General features: G+C 47.7%; 1 protein-coding gene across 1 annotated transcript in view; it reads right to left on the reverse strand.

Moving 5' to 3' along the window:
• The window catches only part of LOC140404380 (sorbitol dehydrogenase-like), a 272,127-nt gene extending 258,597 nt beyond the window's left edge, over positions 1–13,530 (reverse strand). Inside the window, exons 1-2 of the mRNA XM_072492821.1 lie at positions 13,317–13,530; positions 7,337–7,370 (exon numbers count right to left, since the gene is read on the reverse strand). Of these exons, the coding sequence (XP_072348922.1) occupies positions 7,337–7,370; positions 13,317–13,367 (85 nt within the window). The 5' untranslated portion in view covers positions 13,368–13,530. The remainder of the gene's footprint in view (positions 1–7,336; positions 7,371–13,316) is intronic.
• Positions 13,531–21,966: the final 8,436 nt, after the last annotated feature.

The raw sequence follows: 21,966 nt of genomic DNA on the forward strand, positions 1-21,966 counted from the left end.
TCAAACCCACCTGTTTTTAGGTGGCACATTAGCAGCGTTGTTGCAACTGGGTGTCCTCGATTTTAAAGATACTGATAATTCAATTTAAGACAGGGAACTGAAACAAAAGTATCAAGGATAAATACTGAGCAGATGGATAAGATTGACGCCTTAGACTGGGAGGAAAGTTAGATTGTTTTGTCCCGAGGATTCGAACCCATTAGCTCCAGCAGTGTCCATGGAGAGGATCACTGAGAGCGCGTTTACCTCGAAGGTTTCATTCCAGCTTGAATGAAGGACATTTTATTTTTAAATGGTATGTTCTTCCAGAAACACGTCTCGCAGCCCCAGGGGTGAAATTTGCAGGGCGTTTGGAGCTAAAAATTAATATTTAGACGAGGCAATCGATTTGAAAGTGTGTAAACATAGAGCAGTCACATGGTAACCAAATATAGACACATTCAACAGAGAAGCTGGGACTGGGATATTAATTAAAGGCAGGCTACATGTTAAATTAAACATATATAAAGTTACAAACCAACACACATTACCCGCATTGGCGAACATATAGATTCCATCATTTAAGGTCTTCACTGAGGATCCCAACTGTTTGCGGAATAGGGAAGCAGGAATAACGTTGGAAGTATTAATGGACGATGGTTTAAGAAATAAAATCTCCGCTCTCTTTCAAGAAAGCCTAAATGAGTTTTGAGTTTCTGGTGGTTTCCCGTGTCTTGTCTTACTTTTTCAAAGTGTTCTGGACTCCTCTGATGCTTCCCACGTGGGAGAATTCTTCTTTTTTATGCTCCTCATTCTATCCTGTTATTGCTGTGGAAGTTTCAAAGCCTTTTGCCCAGCTTTCTCGGAGCAAGCCTTGAACCCATGCTCGTCATTCAGGCTAAAGGATGTTGTGCACCGTTGGATGAGTCAAAGAGGTTTTGTTTCGACTCCGGAAAGCAGGCTAATGATCTGAGCGATGGAGGGAGACTGCAAAGCAAGTGGGGAGCAAGCAACTCATCAATTCAGATGGAGCTGCCCATCCAACCTAGTGGAGATTGGTCAGAGTGAGAGAAGGGGGCAGAGGTATTAAGATGGCCAAAGCCACACTGGTAGTTCTCTGTGGAATATTTTGAGAGGGTAAGAAGCCAGAAGGAGAAGACTGGAGGTCAATTGTGTGGCCGGAAGACCCCTGGCCAAAGGCATGGATGGAAAGGCCACAGAAAAACCCTCCATTATGCCACACTCAGAATTCATTGAAGTTAGGGATGAAGCTCAGGGTTTGCAAAGGGCAGATTATTCGGGGTCAGAGAGGGGAAGGTTGGAGGGTATTCGTGAAAGTTAGGTGACGCAAGGTGAGAGTGACTGCCCTTGACATTAAGGCAGCATTTGAGTATGGCATCAAGAAGCCCTAGCAAAACTGGAGTCAATGGGAATCAGGGGGAAAACTATTCACTGGTTGGAGTAATACCTGACACAAAGGAAGATGGTCGTGGTTGGTGGAGGTCAATCATTTCAGACCTGGAACAGCACTCCAGGAGTTCCTTGGTGTAGTGTCCTAGGCCCAACCATCTTCAGCTACTTCATCAATGACCTTCCTTCCATCATATGGTAAGAAGTGGGGATATTCACTGATGACTGCACAATGTTCAGCACCATTCATGATTTCTCAGATACTTAAGCAGTCCATGTCATTATGCAGGCAAGACCTGGACAGCATTCATTCTTGGGCTGATAAGTGGCAAGTAACATTCACACAGGTGCCAGGCAATGATCATCTCCAAAAGAGAGGATTTAACCATCTGCCCTTGACATTCAATGGCATTACCATCACTGAATCCCCCACAATCAACCTGAGGTTTACCATTAACTATATATAAAAGCAGGGCAGAGGCTGGGAATCCTATAGTGATTAACTCACCTCCCGAAACCCCAGACCGTGTCCACCATCTACAGGGCACAAGTCAGGAGTGTGATGGAATACTCTCCACTCGCCTGGATGAGTGCAGCCCCAACAACACTCAAGATGCTTGACACATCAAGGGCAAAACAACCCACTTGATTGGCACCCCATCCACTACCTTAAGCATTCACTCCCTCCGACACAGGGGTAGCCGTGTGTACCATCTACAAGGAACTCACCCAGGCTCTTTCAGCAGCACCTTCCAAACCCATGACCGCTGCCACCTAAAAGGACTAGGGCAGCAGGTACCTGGGAACCCCACCACCTGGAGGTTCCCCCTCCAAGTCACTCACCATCCTGACTGGGAAATATATCGGCCGATCCTTCACTCTCACTGGGTCAAAATCCTGGAACTCCCTCCCTAACAGCACGGCGGGTGTCCCTACACCACATGGTTCAAGAAAGTGGCTCCACAACCACCATCTCAAGGGCAATTAGGGATGGGCACCTAGCCAGCATCACCCACATCCTGTGGAATAATCTATATTTAAAAATATATTGCAAGTTTTTTAAGAAGAGATGGGTTGGAGGGTAGGGAAGGGGAAGAAGCCTCCGGAAGGACGTTGATACTCATACATTATTGAAAGTTGCGATCCATCATTACCTTCTCAGGGCCACCAATGATGGGCGATAAATGTCAGTGTCAACGAAATCCTGTGATTGATGAAGTGGGCAGATGTAGGCCCAGTGATGCGGGATCTTCCCCAGCAGTATAAATGTGGGGTGAACCCCATTCCTGCTGGATATCCAGGTGCAAAGAAACGGTCTGCACTTCTCTGAAATATTCCTGTTATAGGACCAGAGAACGATTAAAACACAGAGGAGGCCATTCAGCCTGGCATTTCTGTGCTGGCTCTCCGCGAAAGCTATTCATTTTCCTCCGCAGATAACGATCCAATCCTCTTTTGAAAGCCATGATTGAATCTGCCTCAGGCAGTGTATTCCAGGTCCTGTAGAAAAAGCTTTTGCCTCCTTCCTTTCTTTTGCCAATCACCTTTAAGCAGTGTCCTCTGCCACTATTGCCACTCTTCATCACTAAATGGCACCATTAACACTCCCTTTTGCCTTATGTCCATGGCAAATTGTTCAACACCACCCTTGCCTCGACCTATCCTGATTCTCCTATTCTGCTCCACCCTCCGCAGTCCCCTTTCCAACGATATCATTTTTCAGATTTCTAACTTGCGTCAGTGCTGTCGAAGGGTCATTTAGACCTGAAACATTAACTCTGTTTCTCTCTCCACAGATGCTGTGAGTTCGTCCAGCATTTTATGCTTTTATTCCTCAGATTCTTGATCCCTCCACCGCTGGGAACAGTTTCTTCCCACCCCATGTTGTCCTTACGGATTTTGTATGCCTACTTTGTCTATGCCTGTCTAAGATAGTAAGAAGTCTTACAACACCAAGTTAAAGTCCAACAGGTTTGTTTCGAATCACTAGCTTTCGGAGCACTGCTCCTTCCTCAGGTGAAGGAAGAGGTGGGTTCCAGAAACATATATATAGACAAAGTCAAAGATGCAAGACGATACTTTGAATGAGACTCTTTGCAGGTAATTAAGTCTACAGGTCCAGACGGAGTAACTGGAGAGAGGGATAATCCCAGGTTAAAGAGATGTGAATTGTCTCAAGCCAGGACAGTTGGTAGGATTTCGCAAGCCCAAGCCAGATGGTGGGGGGTGAATGTAATGCGACATGAATCCAAGGTCCCGTACTCATGTGTGCGGAACTTGGCTGCAAGTTTCTGCTCGGCGATTCTGCGCTGTTGCGTGTCCTGAAGGCCGCCTTGGAGAATGCTTACCCAAAGATCAGAGGCTGAATGCCCTTGACTGCTGAAGTGTTCCCCGATTGGAAGGGAACATTTCTGCCTGGCAATTGTCGCGCGATGTCCGTTCATCCATTGTCGTAGCGTCTGCATGGTCTCGCCAATGGACCACGCTTCGGGACATCCTTTCCTGCAGCGTATAAGGTAGACAACATTGGCCGAGTCGCACGAGTATGTACCGCGTACCTGGTGGGTGGTGTTCTCACATGTAATGGTGGTACCCATGTCGATGATCTGACGCGTCTTGCAGAGATCGCCATGGCAGGGTTGTGTGGTGTCGTGGTCGCTGTTCTGAAGGTTGGGTAGTTTGCTGCAAACAATTGCTTGTTTGAAGTTACGCAGTTATTTGAAGGCAAGTAGTGGGGGTGTGGGGCCAGAACAGCGACCATGATACCACACAACCCTGCCATGGCAATCTCTGGAAGACGTGCCAGATCATCAGCATGGGTACCACCATTACACGTGAGAACACCACCCACCAGATACGTGGTACATACTCGTGCGACTCGGCCAACGTTGTCTACCTCTTACGCTGCAGGAAAGGATGTCCCGAAGCGTAGTACTTTGGCGAGACCATGCAGACGCTGCGACAACGGATGAACGGATATCACGTGACAATCACCAGGCAGGAATGTTCCCTTCCAGTCGGGGAACACTTCAGCAGTCAAGGGCATTCAGCCTCTGATCTTCGGGTAAGCGTTCTCCAAGGCGGCCTTCAGGACATGCGACAATGCAGAATCGTCGAGCAGAAACATAGCCAAGTTCCGCACACGGGTACGGCCTCAACTGGGACCTTGGATTCATGTTGCATTACATTCACCCCCCACCATCTGGCCTGGGCTTGCAAAATCCTACCAACTGTCCTAGCTTGAGACAATTCACACCTCTTTAACCTGTGATTATCCCTCTCTCCAGTTGCTCCATCTGGACCTGTAAAGACTTAGTTACCTGCAAAGACTCGCATTCAAAGTACCGTATTGCATCATTGGCTTTGTCTATATAAATGTTTCCGGAACCCACCTCTTCATTCACCTGAGGAAGGAGCTGCGCTCCGAAAGCTAGTGATTCGAAACAAACCTGTTGGACTTTAACCTGGTGTTGTAAGACTTCTTACTGTGCCCACCCCAGTCCAGCGCTGGCATCTCCATATCATGTCTAAGATAGGGACGGGGAGAGGGAGAGAGTGGTACTATTGGCCAGAGTTTAGCTGTTTGGTGACCCACTGAAAACGCTTCGAATCTATGACTTAAGAGGGTAGACGATGTTTGCAGCCACGGCTGAAATGCTAACTGGATTGAAAATAAGTCAAGGCAACATTTATTTTAATATGAGTAGCTAATGGCAGCACGGTAGCATTGTGGTTAGCACAATTGTTTCACAGCTCCAGGGTCCCAGGTTCGATTCCCCGCTGGGTCACTGTCCGTGTGGAGTCTGCACGTTCTCCCCGTGTGTGTGTAGGCTTCCTCCGGTTCAAAGATGTGTTGGTTAGGTGGATTGGCCACGCTAAATTGCCCTTAGTGTCCAAAATTGCCCTTAGTGTTGGGTGGGGTTACTGGGTAATGGGGATAGGGTGGAGGTGTGGGTTTAGGTAGGGTGCTCTTTCCAAGAGCCGGTGCAGACTCGATGGGCCGAATGGCCTCCTTCTGCACTGTAAATTCTATGAATAAACGTGGCATTCATTGGAACGGCAATAGGTCATGGTGTCCATGGAGGTCGTGGAGATATAGATGTCGCGATGCTGAAAGTTTTGGCTGTGCTCAGTACAGGAATGAGTCACTGGCACACCAGGATTTGCGTACACCAGATACATCAAAACATTTTCCAACACTGTATAGCTTTATTGGATTGAAGGCCTGTTTTCTTGATCAAATGCTCCTGGTGAGGAGTGACACTCAGCAGGGGGAAGCCACTGGGAGATCACAGGGCCAAGAAATAAAATTGTCCACTTGAGGCATTTCTATCGGGCGGCTTCTAATGATGGGATTTATTGATACATAGCAATGATGCTAAAGCTATATTGGGAGCCAGGAGCTGATAGGACTTGCACAAAACAAGTTTGTGCAAGATTCGCACAAAAGAGTTGAAACAGGATAACATAATTTGATTGTAAACGGGTTCCTGTTGAGAGATTTTGAATGAAGGGGAAAGATCACAGATGATGCTTTTGAAATTGGGCCTTGCAGCCCCGGAAAACAGCAGCACGTCCAATATATTTTGTACAGATTAGGAGCCGGGAAAACATTTGTACAGCCTGAAGCGAATCAACCGAACGCAGGAGCTCAGGGTTTAGAGGTCGAGCCATTTCTCCAAGGGTGAAAATGCGTTGGGAGCAGTTCAGAGAAGGTTGACCAGACGAGTACCTGGAATGGGCGGGTTGTCTAATGGGGAAACAGGGGACAGTCCAGGCCTCGTGTCAGCTGCTGCAGTTTAAAAGAGCAAGAGGCCACTTGATTGAAACATTCAGGATCCCGAGGTGGATGTGGGGAGGATGCTTCCCTCTCGTGGGAGAATCTGGAACTAGTGGGGGGGGGAGGGGGGGGGGGGGGGGTAGTCATGGTTTAAACTTAAGGGGCCGCTCATTTAAAATGGGGATGAGACAAAATTCTTTCTCCCAGAGGGTCGTGGCTCTTTGGCACCCTCTTCCTGAAAAGGCGGTGGAAGCAGAGTCTTAGAATCTTTTTAAGGCAGAGGTGGATAGATTCTTGATAAGCAAGGTTGTCGAGGGGAAGGTGGTGTTTTGTTATGCTCTTGTCGTAGCATAAGCTGCTTCCTTGATGTGCACTCTGACAAAGGAAGGTTCAGACTTGGAGGTAGCTTTAACATCTTTATTAAACTATTAACAATTCTCCTACTTGGATTCAACGCTACTGTTAATCCTGCTATAGCTACTCAGACTGACAAACCAGTCTGCTACAATCCATGTGGTGGGAGTGATGTTCAATCAATCCTGTGCCTGTACTCACTGAGAGTCTCCACTGGAAAGAGCCTGAGCATGTGCGCTGTGTCCTTTTATACGGGTTGGTGTAATGCCCTCCTGTGGTAGTGTCACCTCTGTGTGTATCGTGACTGCCCATTGTCGTGTCCTATCTTACTGACCTATTGGTTGACTGCCTGTGTGTCATGTCTCTGGTGCTCCCTCTAGTGTCTAGCTAGGTGTAGTGTATGTACATTAACCCTTTGTGTACTTAGTGATGTATATCACCACATCCCCCCCTTTTTTCGTGTTACATATTTTCTGTACAATGTTAAAGAAAATTGAACAAACTAGGTAGATGAGAGATACTCTGTACGAGTTATGATAACAGTGATCATTAAACAATAAGTCCAAATATAAACTATTAACAGGTGGAATGCATATTTGTGGTTACCATCAGAGCAGCCATGATCGTATTAAATGGCGGAGCAGTTCGAGGGGCTGAATGGCCTCCTCCCGCTCCTTGTTCGAATGTTTTCATGTTTCACCTAAAGATTCATACACTCATTTGATTACATACACCCATTGGAAAATAATGAGGGCAATCAAAATACACAATGAGACATCTATAGGGACCTTAAATCGGTAAAAACAGACTTACCGCCAGGGCAGAGTTCTGGAACTGGACGTTTTTCCTGTAAAGAGAGGAAATATACCTTTTAAACAGAAGTCAGGTTCCTCCGAGCTCGAGGTAACAGATTCCTGTTGACAGTTACATTTTGGACAACTAGCTCTTTCAGCAGACCAGTTAAATTAGAGAGAGGAATCATACCGACACGCGACGTTGGGCAGAATTTCACAGCCCCGTCGGCAGGAGGGGCCCCAGACATCCGTCCATTAACTCCGTTTCTCACTCCACAGATGCTGCCAGACCTGATGCTGAGTTTCCCCAGCACGTCTTGTTCCGGAGGAAACCCACACAGACACGGGGAGAACGTGCAGACTCCGCACAGACAGTGACCCAAGCCGGGAATCGAACCTGGGACCCTGGAGCTGTGAAGCAACAGTGCTAACCACTGTACTACCATGCCACCCTACAAGGTAGATGGGGGGGGGGGGGGGGCCATTGGACATCTGAGCTGATCAAGGAATGAAAAAATCTTACAATTCCCCCATCATTTTCCCCCATCCTGATCCCTAACGGATCTGAAACACTCACCTCCAACTGTTCAATCCCTGAAGACATTTCCAAGGGTCTAATGGGACTTTTTTTTACATTTAGAAGCTCTCCTGGCCTGACTCCTAATTGATCTTTAACTTTAGCCTGTGTCACTTGGTTTCATGTATTAGCTAACACTACAGGAAGATTAGATATTAGGAAATAGCAGGAGCAGCCCGCTGACTCTACCCGGCCTGACCGATCCCATTGTGGCCTTAGCTCTACTTTCCTGTGTGAGTCACACATCCACCCCCCACCACCACCCCAAACACAACCTTTGGCTCTCTTTTAGATCAAAAATCTGACTCAACATTGATGCATTACTCCAAAATGACTTTGTCCAACTCATATATACTCTTCTCTCTCTGTAAGGTATTGTCTGTTACACCATTTTAAGGGTTAAAAATCTATTTCCTCCAGTCTATCCTCACGGCTCAATCCTCAAACGCTGGGAGAATTTTTTATTACTCTTACATGAGTTATTTCTATGTCACGAGTATGGAAAATGTTACCCAGATTAGCGAGCTTGTTCAGCATCTTGTCCATCACTTTTTAATTGGAAAATCAGTAGGGCTTATTTTAACTCTCTTCTACAACTTGCTCGGTTGCATTTCGGAGGCTTTTAATTTGGAATACGTCCTAGTCCGGAGGATGTTAATTCAATTCCAATAACTTTGTCTCGCAAATATGACAGGAAGCAGCCAACCTAAGTCCTTACAGCTAGGTCAAAAAAATGCTAATTCATGCCTCCCTGTCACTCCTATCATTGTCTGAAAATGAGTCCTTACTCCAGGCAGAGACGAATGTATGAATTAGGAGCTGGATTATGCCATTCGGCCCCTCGAGCCTTCTTTGCCGTTTGTGAAGATCATTGCTGATCTGACTGTGGCCTTAGCTCTTTCCCGTCTACCTACTCTCTACATTCTTTGACTTCCTTTGTCAGTCAAGAATCTATCTAACTTAACCTTAAAAATATTCAATGACATTGCCTCCTCTGCCCTCTGGGGAGGGAATTCCACAGGCTAACACAAGAATGCAGGAACTAGACCATTCAGCCCATCGAGTGTATCGCACCATTCAATACGATCATGACCGATCTTGGGCTTCAACATTACTTCCTTGCATCTTTCCTATATCCCCGGAGAGGCAAAATCGGCCTGCATCTTCCCACACAAACCCCCGCCCCCAACACACAACTTTTGACTCCCCTTTAGATCAGAAATCTGATTAACTCAGCCTCAACATTGATGCATCGGTCCAAAATGACTTCATCAAAATTATGGCACTGGGAACAAACCAACAAGGCACAAAGGCCAGGAACAGAAATTGCCCAGTGACTCCCTGACTGGAATCGATACAGGACGTCTGCAAGAGCAGTCAAGTCAATACATAAACTCGTTATCGCTATATAGACATTGTGATTGCCGACTCATGTTTACACAAAAGAACAAAGCTATGCTATGAACATGTAACTAACTTCTGGACACAAGTCATCAACTTTGCAGCAGGACGAACGGTAGACTAAGGGGCCATCAGACTCCACAATGGGCTAATAGCTGGTCAGACAAGAGTGTTTTTCAGAGGACAATGGATCTTGATTGAATCACCCTGGCTGAACAGGAGTATATTGTTCATTCCCATTCCCAACTAGTTTAAATCGGAATGAGACAATAGAACCCAGGCCAGGTGTACACGTATACCTGAGACTTAGTGCTAGCAGCACCGGTATAAACAAAGGAACATTGGAACAGATCTTCAGCGATAGCCTGGGAGTCCCCCAGGCACAACCCATTGCAAGACGAAGGGACCGAGGGTTCCGGGCCCAGAGAAGGTTTGCACATCGAGTGATCGTAGCCTGACCCCCGCCTCCTTCATAAAGTGCGGGTAATACCTGCGAGTCTGAGTCACATTTTGTGTGAGTGAGAGAATGGTGAATAAAATTGGGTTAAATCCTGATCCGGTTTTGTCTTTTGCTCGTCTCATAAATAAAGGCACCTGGGTAAAACATTTTGCTAATAAACTGATCAAAAAGTGTCTAATAATTTACAGACAACAAAATCATACATACTCGCTCTCTCTATAAGGTATTGTCTTTGTTACATCATTTTAGGACTAAAAAGGCTATTTCCTCCATAATTTCTCCTTACAGCTCAGTCCTCTCACGCTGGGAGAAGTTTTTCACTCTTTTTAAAAAATAAATTTAGAGTACCCAATTCATTTGTTTTTCCAATTAAGGGGCAACTTAGCGAGTCCGATCCACCTACCCTGCACATCTTTGGGTTGTGGGGGCGAAACCCACGCAAACACGGGGAGAATGTGCAAACTCCACACGGACTGTGACCCAGAACCGGGATCGAACCTGGGACCTCGGTGCCGTCAGGCATCAGGGATAACCCACTGTGCCACCGTGCTGCCCCTAGTTTTTCACTCTTATCTGCGTTCCATTCCAACCTTAAATATATTCAACGATGGAGCATCCATAACCCTCTCGGGTAGAGAGTTCCAAAGATTCACAACGCTCTGAGTGAAGAAATTGCTCTTCAGCTCAGTCCGAAATGCTCGACCCCCTTATCCTGAGACTGACCCCCCCCCCCCCCCCACCTCGTGTTTCAGATTTGCTGACCAGCAGAAACAATTGCGCATCCACCCCTATCTTAATGAATGAAAATTGCTTATTGTCACGAGTAGGTTTCAATGAAGTTACTGTGAAAAGCTCCAAGTCGCCACATCCCGGCGCCTGTTCGGGGAGGCAGGTACAGGAATTGAACCATGCTGCTGGCCTGCCTTGGTCTGCTTTAAAAGCCAGCGATTTAGCCCAGTGTGCTAAACCAGCCCCTAAAATACACACATCACCCGAGATGGGACTTGAACCCACAATCCCTGGCTTAGGAGGCCCGTGCCTTATCCATTAGGCCACTGGGGCTACAGAAACCTCTTCAGAATCCTGTCGGTTTCATTACGATCATCTCTCATTCTTCCAAACTCCACAGAAAACAGACCCGATTTGCACAGCCTCTCATCAAAGCCTCCCTCATTCTCAGGGACTGAATTTAGCGAAGCTTTTCTGGACTGCCTCCAATGCATGTATACCCAACAAAACTGCGCAAAGTACTCCAGATGTGGTCTCACCAAAACCCTGTACAACTATAGCAAGACTTTTTTATTCCTGTACTTCAGTCCCCTTGCAATAAATGGCAACGCAGCATCTGGCTTCCTAATTGCTTGCTGGACCTGTACAACTTTTGGGTTCCTTTTACAATCACACCCAAGTCTCTATGGACATTAGAAATGTTGCACCTTTTAAAGAATATTCTGCTTTTCTATTCGTCTGACCAAAGTGAATATCCTCACACTTCCCTACATAATCCATCTACCATCTTGCTGCCTGCTCACTTAACCTGTCTATATCTCGTTGCAGCCTTTCTGGATCCACCCCACAGCTCACCTTTCTGCCTAGTTTTGTATCATCAGAAAACATAAGGTACATTGCTTTCTGTCTCTTCATCTACGCCATCAATATAGAACGTAAATAATAGAGGTCACCCTTGTGGTGCTCCACCCATTCACTACCCACCAACTTGAAAAAGTCCCATTTATGCCTCTCTGCCCCCTGTCAACCAATCCTCTATCCATTCTAATATATTACGTCCATCTCCACATGCACTTATCTTACCTATCAACCTTTCGTGTGGCACCTTATCAAAAGCCTTTTCGAAATTCAGGTATACAGCATCTACCGATTCCTCTTAGTTTACCTTACTAGTTACATGCTCAAAATTTCCAATGAATTGGACAAACAGGATTTCTCTTTAGTAAAACCACGTTAACTTGTTCTAATCACATTATGCTTTGTGCACTGTTGACACTTCCTTGATAATAGATTCCAACATTTTCCCAACAACTGATGTTAGGCTAACCCCCTCTGGGGCAGAAACAAATTATCCTCATCTTGGTGTTAAAACAGTGTCCCCTGGCTTCTAGTCTCTCCCGTGCTGGGGGGGGGTATCCTTTCAGCATCCACTCTCTGTCAAGTCCCCCAGTCCCCCAAGGATCCTGTGGGCCAGCGGGATCTCCGGTCCCACCGTCGTCAATGGGCATTCCAATTGACTACACTCCTCGTCGCCAGGAAGCCCATGCGCCGGCATGGGACCAGAATCCCGCCTTACATTACGTTTCAATAAGATCCCATCGCATTCTTCTAATAATAATAATCTTTATTAGTGTCACAAGTAGGCTTACATTAACACTGCAATGAAGTTACTGTGAAAATCCCCTTGTCGCCACATTCCGGCGCCTGTTCGGGTACATAGAGGGAGAATTCAGAATGTCGAATTCATCTAACAAGCATGTCTTTTGGGAGGAAACCGGAGCGCACGGAGGAAACCCACGCAGACACAGGGAGAGCTTGCAGACTTCGCACAGTGACCCAAGCTGGGAATCGAACTCGGACCCTGGTGCTGTGAAGTTACAATGCTAACCACTGTGTTACCGTGCCGCCCATATTACATTTCAATATGATCCAGTCACATTCTTCTAAACACTAGTGCACACGACCCCAGCCCAAATGCAGACTTGTGATTCTACATTGCGGACAGGTGCACCGGCACAATTTGTGGGCACTTTGATCAAAATTCAACCAATAGAAATGAATGTTCAATCCCCTCGGAAGGGCTAAAATACGATTGAATTTCCTGACTAATCCCTATCCAGAATAGTCGATCGACCCAATGCTAATTACTCTACAACCAGATCATAAATCTGCCAGAAATTCCATTCATACCGTTTTACACAGTGACCCACACTGGACACAGAGCAACAATTCCCCACCTAAACGTGCACTTTCCCATGAGGGGGGCAGCGAGGTAGCACTTAAACAGGAATTAAAAGCCAAGAAATACCCAGAGCCGGGTGGGGATGGGTTGGGTTTGTCTTGCTGAATAAACGGCGCCAATTTAAGTCACATCGTCAACGTGTCTGAATAGGGCGACGTGACACACCCACACCCACCCCGACACGTGCCTGCTGACAACAGTAGGTAAAAGAGTCACCCCCACAGTGAGGCCCCTTTGCAAATGCACACAGACCACCGTGACCCCCCACACACACATGGGAGGGGACAGGAATCAGCCTGCCAGGCACATTTGTAATGACTGGGGGACACATTGGGCAGTCGAATTTCATCATCATGTATCCCCCTCCCCCCCCCCTCATCATTTACCCCCATGTCTGCAACCCCCCCCCCCCCCCAATCATCATTTACCCCCATGTGTGTCCTCTCCCCTGCCCCCAAGTCCACTTTCAATGGGGGGTTTATGTGCACTCCCCCCTCTAAGACACCAATGTTTCACCCTGGCGACTTCCACACCCTCTGATGCTACACCCAGTCGATCTATAGGACAAGACAAGAAGACGTTCTGATTACCAGTTTCAACTCTCCACAGGCAAGCACCAAAGCTTGGTTATCTTGCGACATGTTTAGTCTTGTTGGCTCCCCCTCTTACTGCCTTCTTTGATGGAGTGAACTGGGATGGGATCTTGGGTCGGAAGATCACTTGCAGGCGTCCCTAAATTGAAGCAAACCAGCCCCCTTTCTTTTCTTCAGTTTAATGTTCCCCTACCCCCCCGAGCTGGTTGAAGATGTCCCACCCTTGCTGCACCAGCGCTGTGTAACTCGCTTTGTTAACCTTTGCACGAGGTTTAATAAACTCAGGTCATAGACAACATCCATGGCAACCTTTGAAGCGTAGGGGCGTGTCACCAGTTCCCATGGTTACGTCTGTGGGGGGTACGTCAACCCTTACCCCTCGGGGGCCAGGATTGGTGGAGATAACTGCCCACGTGCAGATTTGCAGCCAATCAAAAGCCAACTCCACCCCCTCTCTCCCATCCGGGGCCCTCCCACCATCAACAGAGGAGGTCAACCTTATAAAAGAACAGAGGGGGTCAATTATGTTTCTGGTGATCTGGTTTGGGGGAAGTACTTTCCTATGGAGGTGGTCACTTGGCTCTTTACAACAGGAAATTAGCCTGAACTTCCACAGCATTTCCAGTGCTCAGTGTAAATTATAGGGAAAGTCCTTAAGTTTCCATCTGAAGACCAAAGTTTCACGACCCCACTATCCTCCTGCACTGCCAAAGTAACCACTGGGCAAAAGTCCCTCTCCATTTGCCCCCAGCCCATATGGGTAACCAAGTCATGAATGGGGCCAATGGGATTGTGGAAACTTGGGGGGGTAATGAGGAATGTGCTCTTGGCACTCAAATTTCCCCTGATCCTTGACGACCAGCTGTCAATCCCTCCGCCTAAAAATGTATAACGGCACTGCCTCCTCAGCAATCCTTAGCAGGACAGGGCCACCAACTCAGAGGTCCTGTCACATGCTAATTCCAGCAGCAGAATGCCCAGTGCCAGGCAAATCCTGCCTGCGCTGGGCCTCCAGAAACAACAGGAGGTTGACAACCACAGACCCATTAACCTTCCATGTTGTCAACTGGCTGCTGGGTCCGGGTCACCCATACCTCAATCAAGACGATATGAAGGTGGCGGGCACGGACAACAGTGAGACAGTCGTTGACAGCCACACCCTCTTTATTTTCTTTATTCTTCAGTGGGGCGTGTTGCCTATCCCTAAGTGCCCTTGAACTGAGGGGATTTCTGGGCCATTTCAGAGGACAGTTCAGAGCCAACCACACTGCTGTGAGTCTGGAGTCACATGTCGGCCAGACCAGGTAAGGATGGCAGATTTCCTTCCCGAGAGTAATATTAGCAAACCAGGTGGGCATTTAGGATAATCAATGATAGTTTCATTGTCACCATTACTGAGGCTAGCTTTCGAATTACAATTTAAGTTCCATCCACTTGATTTGAACCCAGTGCCCCCAGAGAATTTTTCGAGGCCCCTGGGTCACTAGTCTGGTTGCAAGATCACTTGGAAGGGAACAGGGACCAGAAAATCATGAACTTCCTCAGTCCACTGTCCTACTCTGCAATAAATGTGGCGGAGACCGCACACAATACTGTGCCAGAGTGGGGTTCCTGAGCCACGCCGGTTGATGTTTACTATAAGGTGTACCAAGACTACCAAAGCGCAAACCATCTCACAAGACGGACGACTGCCGTCAAGTTGTAGAGCTCCATGTATCAGGATCACGGTGGTAATTTGGATGTAGGTAGGATTCACAGCGAAAACAGCGCGGGAGCAGAGAGAGCCGGGACAGCGAAAACAGCGCCTGAGGAGAGAGCCGGGAGATTTAGAAAGCGCGGGAGGAGAGAGCCGGGACAGCAAAAACAGCACGGGAGCAGAGAGAGCCGGGACAGCGAAAACAGCGCCGGAGGAGAGAGCCGAGAGATTTAGAAAGCGCGGGAGGAGAGAGCCGGGACAGCGAAAACAGCACGGGAGCAGAGAGAGCTGGGACAGCGAAAACAGCGCCGGAGGAGAGAGCCGGGAGATTTAAAAAGCGCGGGAGGAGAGAGCCGGGACAGTGCTGGGAGAGGTGAGTGCACAAAAGGTGTGGCAGGAGTGCCTTTAGTCACGGAGTGCTGATTGGAACAGAGTGCAGCTGAGTTTAGGTGAGTGACTGAGTGCTGATTGGAACAGAGTGCAGCTGAGTTTAGGTGAGTGACTGAGTGCTGATTGGAACAGAGTGCAGCTGAGTTTAGGTGAGTGACTGAGTGCTGATTGGAACAGAGTGCAGCTGAGTTTAGGTGAGTGACTGAGTGCTGATTGGAACAGAGTGCAGCTGAGTTTAGGTGAGTGACTGAGTGCTGATTGGAACAGAGTGCAGCTGAGTTTAGGTAGTGACTGAGTTTGGGTGAGTGGCGAGAGAGGGCTGTGTTTTTGTTGGTGTTCGGGTTTATCCTTGAGGTTCTATAAAGAATTTTTTTTTTAAATATTTAAATTAATTAACTAGTTGAATATGGCTGGACAGGTGATGTGCTGTTGCTGTATGATGATGGAACTGGTGGATCCCATTGAGACCGTCAGTGACCACATCTGCAGCAAGTGTTGGCTGCTCGAGGAATTTCGGCTCAGAATTGATGAGCTGGAGACCGAGCTGCACACAGTGCGGCACATCAGGGAGGGGGAACATTACCTGGACGCATTGTTTCAGGAGGCAGTCACACCCGGTAGAATACGTTCTGTTAATTCGGACAGTGGTCAGGAACAGAGTGGTGTGACTGCAAGGGAGGCAGGTAGGGGGATCCTGAGTTTAGGAGTTGAGGAGCCTCAGCCCTTGACCTTGTCCAACAGGTATGAGGTACTTGCTCCCTGTGTGGATGAGGAAGAGGGCTGTAGGGAGGATGCGTTGACTGACCATTGCACCGTGGTACAGGAAGCCATTCAAGAGGGGGGAGCAAAAAGACAAGTGGTAGTTGTAGGGGATTCTATAATTAGGGGGATTGATGGCATCCTTTGTAAGCCAGATCAAGAGTCCTGCATGGTATGTTGCCTGCCCCGTGTAAGGGTGAGGGACATCTCTGATCGGCTTGAAAGGATTTTGGAGAGGGAGGGGGAGGATCCAGTTGTTGTGGTCCACGTTGGGACTAACAACATAGGTAAGACTAGGAAAGAGGACCTGTTTGGGGATTATCAAACACTAGGGACTAAATTAAAGAGCAGGTCCTCCAGGGTTATAATCTCTGGATTACTACCCGAGCCACATGCCAATTGGCATAGGGTTGAGAAAATTAGAGAAGTTAACACGTGGCTAAAGGAGTGGTGCGGGAAAGACGGATTCCATTTCATGGGGCATTGGCATCAGTACTGGGGCAGGAGGGACCTGTACCATTGGGACGGTCTTCACCTGAACCATTCTGGGACCAGTGTTCTAGCGAATAGGATAAATAGGTTGGTCACAAGGACTTTAAACTAGCAAGTTGGGGGGAAGGGAAGTGTAAAGCTATGGACAGTATAATGCTTAATGGAGATCAAGGCAGCAGGTTACGTGACAGGTTATTATGTAGAGATATGGGTTCAAAGACAAGGAAAATTAAGAGAAAGGGTAAGAGGAAAAATAAATTGCGAAAAGTTACTGATCAAGGTGTTAGGATTCATAACAAAGACATAAAAAACAGCATAAGTGTACTTTACCTGAATGCTCGTAGTATACGAAATAAGGTAAATGAGTTGATGGCGCAAATCATCGTGAATGACTATGATTTAGTGGCCATTACTGAAACATGGCTAAAAGATGATCACGACTGGGAGTTAAATATCCAAGGGTATCAGACTATACGAAAGGATAGAATGGACGGTAAGGGCGGTGGTGTAGCTTTGTTGTTTAAGGATGGCATCCGGGCAATAGTAAGGGATGATATTGGTGCTATGGAGGACAAGGTTGAATCAATTTGGGTGGAAATCAGGAATAGTAAGGCAAAAAGGTCACTGATAGGAGTAGTCTATAGGCCACCAAATAGTAACAGGATGGTAGGGCAGGCAATAAGCAAAGAAATAACGGATGCATATAGAAATGGTACAGCAGTTATCATGGGAGATTTTAATCTGAATATCGATTGGTTTAACCAGGTTGGTAAAGGCAGCCTTGAGGAGGAGTTTTTAGAATGTGCCCGGGATAATTTCCTGGAACAGTATGTAATGGAACCTACAAAGGAACAAGCGGTCCTAGATCTGGTCCTGTGTAATGAGGCAGGATTGATTAATGATCTCATAGTTTGGGATCCTCTTGGAAGGAGCGACCACAATATGGTGGAATTTAAAATACAGTTGGAGGATGACAAGGTAAAATCAAACACGAGTGTTTTGTGCTTAAACAAAGGCGTTTACAATGGGATGAGAGAAGAACTAGCTAAGGTAGACTGGGAGCAAAGACTTCATGGTGAAGCAGTTGAGGAACAGTGGAGAACCTTCCGAGCGATCTTTCACAGTGTTCAGAAAAGGTTCATACCGACAAAAAAGAAAGACGGTAGAAAGGGGAAAAATCGACCGTGGATATCTAAGGAGGTGAGGGAGAGTATCAAATTGAAGGAAAAAACATACAAAGTGGCAAAAATTAGTGGGAAACTAGCGGACTGGGAAGTCTTTAGGGGACAACAGAAAGCTACTAAAAAAGCCATAAAGAAGAGTAAGGTAAACTAAGTAAACTGGCTCAGAACATAAAAGCAGATAGTAAAAGCTTCTACAAATATATAAGACAAAAAAGAGTGGCTAAGGTAAATATTGGTCCTTTGGAAGATGAGAAGGGAGATTTAATAATAGGAGACGGGGAAATGGCTGAGGAGCTGAACAGGTTTTTTTGGGTCAGTATTCACAGTGGAGGACACAAATAACATGCCAGTGACTGATGGAAATAAGGATATGATAGGTGAGGACCTTGATATGATTGTAATCACTAAGAAGGCAGTATTGGGCAAGCTAATAGGACTAAAGGTAGACAAGTCTCCTGGCCCTGATGGGATGCATCCCAGAGTGTTAAAAGAGATGGCTAGGGAAATTGTAAACGCACTAGTGATAATTTATCAAAATTCACTAGACTCTGGGGTGGTCCCAGAGGATTGGAAAGTAACAAACGTGACACCACTGTTTAAAAAAGGAGGTCGGCAGAAAGCGGGTAATTATAGGCCAGTAAGCTTAACTTCGGTTGTAGGGAAAATGCTGGAATCTATCATTAAGGAGGAAATAGCGGCGCACCTGGAGGGAAATTGTCCCATTGGGCAGACGCAGCATGGGTTCACAAAGGGTAGGTCGTGTCTCACTAATTTGGTAGAATTTTTTGAGGACGTTACCAGTGCAGTAGATAACGGGGAGCCAATGGATGTGGTATATCTGGATTTCCAGAAAGCTTTTGACAAGGTGCCACACAAAAGGTTGCTGCATAAACTAAAGATGAATGGCATTGAGGGTAAAGTGGTAGCATGGGTAGAGGATTGGTTAACTAACAGAAAGCAGAGAGTGGGGATAAATGGGTGTTTCTCTGGTTGGCAACCTGTAACTAGTGGGGTCCCTCAAGGATCAGTGTTGGGCCCACAGTTGTTCACAATTTACATAGACGATTTGGAGTTGGGGACCAAGTGCAATGTGTCAAAGTTTGCAGACAACACTAAGATGAGTGGTAAAGCAAAAAGGGCAGAGGATACCGGAAGTCTGCAGAAGGATTTGGATAGGTTAGGTGAATGGGCTAGGGTCTGGCAGATGGAATTCAATGTTGCCAAGTATGAGGCTATCCATTTTGGGAGGAATAACAGCAGAATGGATTATTATTTAAACGGTAAGATGTTAAAACATGCTGCTGTGCAGAGGGACCTGGGTGTGCTGGTGCACGAGTCGCAAAAAGTTGGTGTGCAGGTGCAACAGGTGATTAAGAAGCCTAATCAAGTTTTGTCTTTCATTGCTAGAGGGATGGAGTTCAAGACTAGTGAGGTTATGCTGCAATTGTATAGGGTGTTGGTGAGGCCGCATCTGGAGTATTGTGTTCAGTTTTGGTCTCCTTACCTGAGAAAGGACGTACTGGCACTGGAGGGAGTGCAGAGGAGATTCACTAGGTTGATCCCAGAGTTGAGGGGATTAGATTATGACGAGAGGTTGAGTAGACTGGGACTGTACTCATTGGAGTTTAGAAGGATGCGGGGGGGGGGATCTTATTGAGACATATAAAATTATGAAGGGAATAGATATGATAGATGCGGGCAGGTTGTTTCCACTGGTCGGGGAAAGCAGAACTAGGGGGCATAGCCTCAAAATAAGGGGAGGTAGATTTAGGACGGAGTGTAGGAGGAACCTCTTCAACCAAAGGGTTGTGAATCTCTGGAATTCCTTGCCCAGTGAAGCAGTTGAGGCTCCTTCTTTTTGTAAGGGCCACGAAGAATCCAGCACGAGTTTTAAGGATACAAAGTAATAACATTTATTTACTATAACATATATACATAACAGTAGCAGTAACTTCCCTTGCTACATACTCCTTCCTGCTGGTTCCTGAACTGGCCAGCTTTATTTATACTAAGAGTTTACTAGTGGTTTCTCCGCCCCCCCCCCCCCCCCCATCATTGGGGAAGCTCATACTCCCACAGGATTGTGGGATAGTCATTAGTTCCCAGCTAATGGTAAGTAGGCAGGTTATAACATCCCTCCCCCCCCCAAAGTCCAAGGAATCTACCGAAGACCCTGGCGAAGGAGGGCGTCGGACTCGTTTGGCCGCAGGCCGGACACCATTTGCACGCGGCGCTGGATCAGGCAGCGTGTAACGAGACAGAGACCGGCACTTCCGTGATGAACGGCGCAACGGTTGTACATCCACGGCCCGTGGACCCGAGGATTCCCCCTCTGATGCATCCTGTGTCTCCATCTCGGAGTCAGAGTCTGCTGCCTCCGTCATGTCAGCGTCTCTATCTCCATTCGGTCCCGTAACGACCTGCGCAGGCTTCGAGTGAGGCACCAGTGGAAGATTGTGAGGACTACCTTCCCTTGTCTCTGGTCTCTGCGGCTGTTGAAATGAGCTCCGGGGGCGGGGAATCTTTTGAGGGGATGGTCTTCTGGACCGAACGTGGTCTACATGTTTTCGCTGGAGACAACCCTGGGCTTGCACTTGGTAAGATAAAGGGCCCGTTTGGCGAATGATTACACCAGGAACCCATTGGGCACCACCAGCAAAATCCCGAACGAACACTGGGTCACCGGGCGCAAACTGCCAAATCGGCCGATGCCGAGAAAATCCCTGTCCCTGCCGTTCTTGTGTGCGGCGTACTTTTGCGCCAATGTCCGGGAAAACCATACTAAGGTGGGTGCGAAGTCTCCGGCCCATTAGGAGTTCTGCAGGAGCTACCCCAGTCACTGCATGGGGGGTGGTCCTGTACGTAAACAAAAAGCGAGCCAGTCTCGTGTCCATTGATCCGGAAGACTGCTTCTTTAGGCCTCTTTTGAATGTCTGCACTGCGCGCTCTGCCAACCCATTTGAAGCCGGGTGGTAAGGGGCACTGCGGATATGGCGGATGCCGTTCATCTTCGTGAACCTCGCAAACTCCTCACTCGTGAATGGAGTGCCGTTATCCGTGACCAGCACCTCGGGGAGGCCATGCGTATTAAACGATAAACGGATGTTTTCAATTGTTGCGCCGGACGTTGTCCCCTGCATCTTATGCACCTCTAGCCATTTGGACTGGGCGTCAATTAGTAGAAGGAACATGGATCCTTGAAAAGGGCCTGTAAAATCTGCATGCAAGCGTGCCCAAGGCCGCCCTGGCCATTCCCAGTGATGTAGGGGCGCGGCCGGCGGAAGCTTCTGATGCTCCTGGCAAATGGAGCAGTTTTGGGCCACCTTCTCAATGTCGGTGTCGAGGACTGGCCACCAGACATAAGTCCGGGTCAACATTTTAATTTTGGTCACGCCTGGATGCCCATTGTGCATGTCTGATAGTATCAGCTCCTGGCCTTTTTCCGGGACAATCACACGCGTCCCCCACAAGAGGATGCCGTCTTCCACGCTGAATTCTGACAGCTTGGAGGAAAATGCCCGCAACTCGCCTGGGAGCTGTCTATGCTGCCCACCATACGGGACTATGTGCCGAACCTTTGACAGGACTGGCTCCGTCTGGGTCCACTCACGTATCTGTGATGCCGTGACAGGCAAGGTGTCCATAAAATTTAGTGTTGCTACCACCTCACCGGTCGTGGGGGTCCACATGGGGCCGGTCGATAAAGGCAATCGGCTCAGTGCATCGGCATTTGCTATCTGCGTACCTGGTTTGTGCTCCAGAGAATACTCGTATGCAGCAAGCAACAAAGCCCAGCGCTGGATCCGTGCAGAAGCAATGGGCGGTATTGGCTTATCCTCTCTGAAAAGTCCCAGCAGGGGCTTATGATCAGTCACGATAGTGAAATGGCGGCCGTACTCGTACTGGTGGAAGCGTTTCACCGCAAAAACCACTGCCAGGCCCTCCTTCTCGATCTGCGCGTACTTTTTCTCCGCTGCAGTCAATGTGTGGGAGGCGAAAGCTATCGGTCGTTCGGCCCCGTTCTCCATCTTGTGGGACAGGACGGCCCCAATACCATACGGGGATGCATCACATGTGATGAGCAAAGGCTTTCCAGGATCATAGTGGGTTAGTAACCCAGACGACG

The sequence above is a fragment of the Scyliorhinus torazame genome, chromosome 30 (genome assembly GCF_047496885.1).
Source record: "Scyliorhinus torazame isolate Kashiwa2021f chromosome 30, sScyTor2.1, whole genome shotgun sequence".
NCBI lineage: Eukaryota > Metazoa > Chordata > Chondrichthyes > Carcharhiniformes > Scyliorhinidae > Scyliorhinus > Scyliorhinus torazame.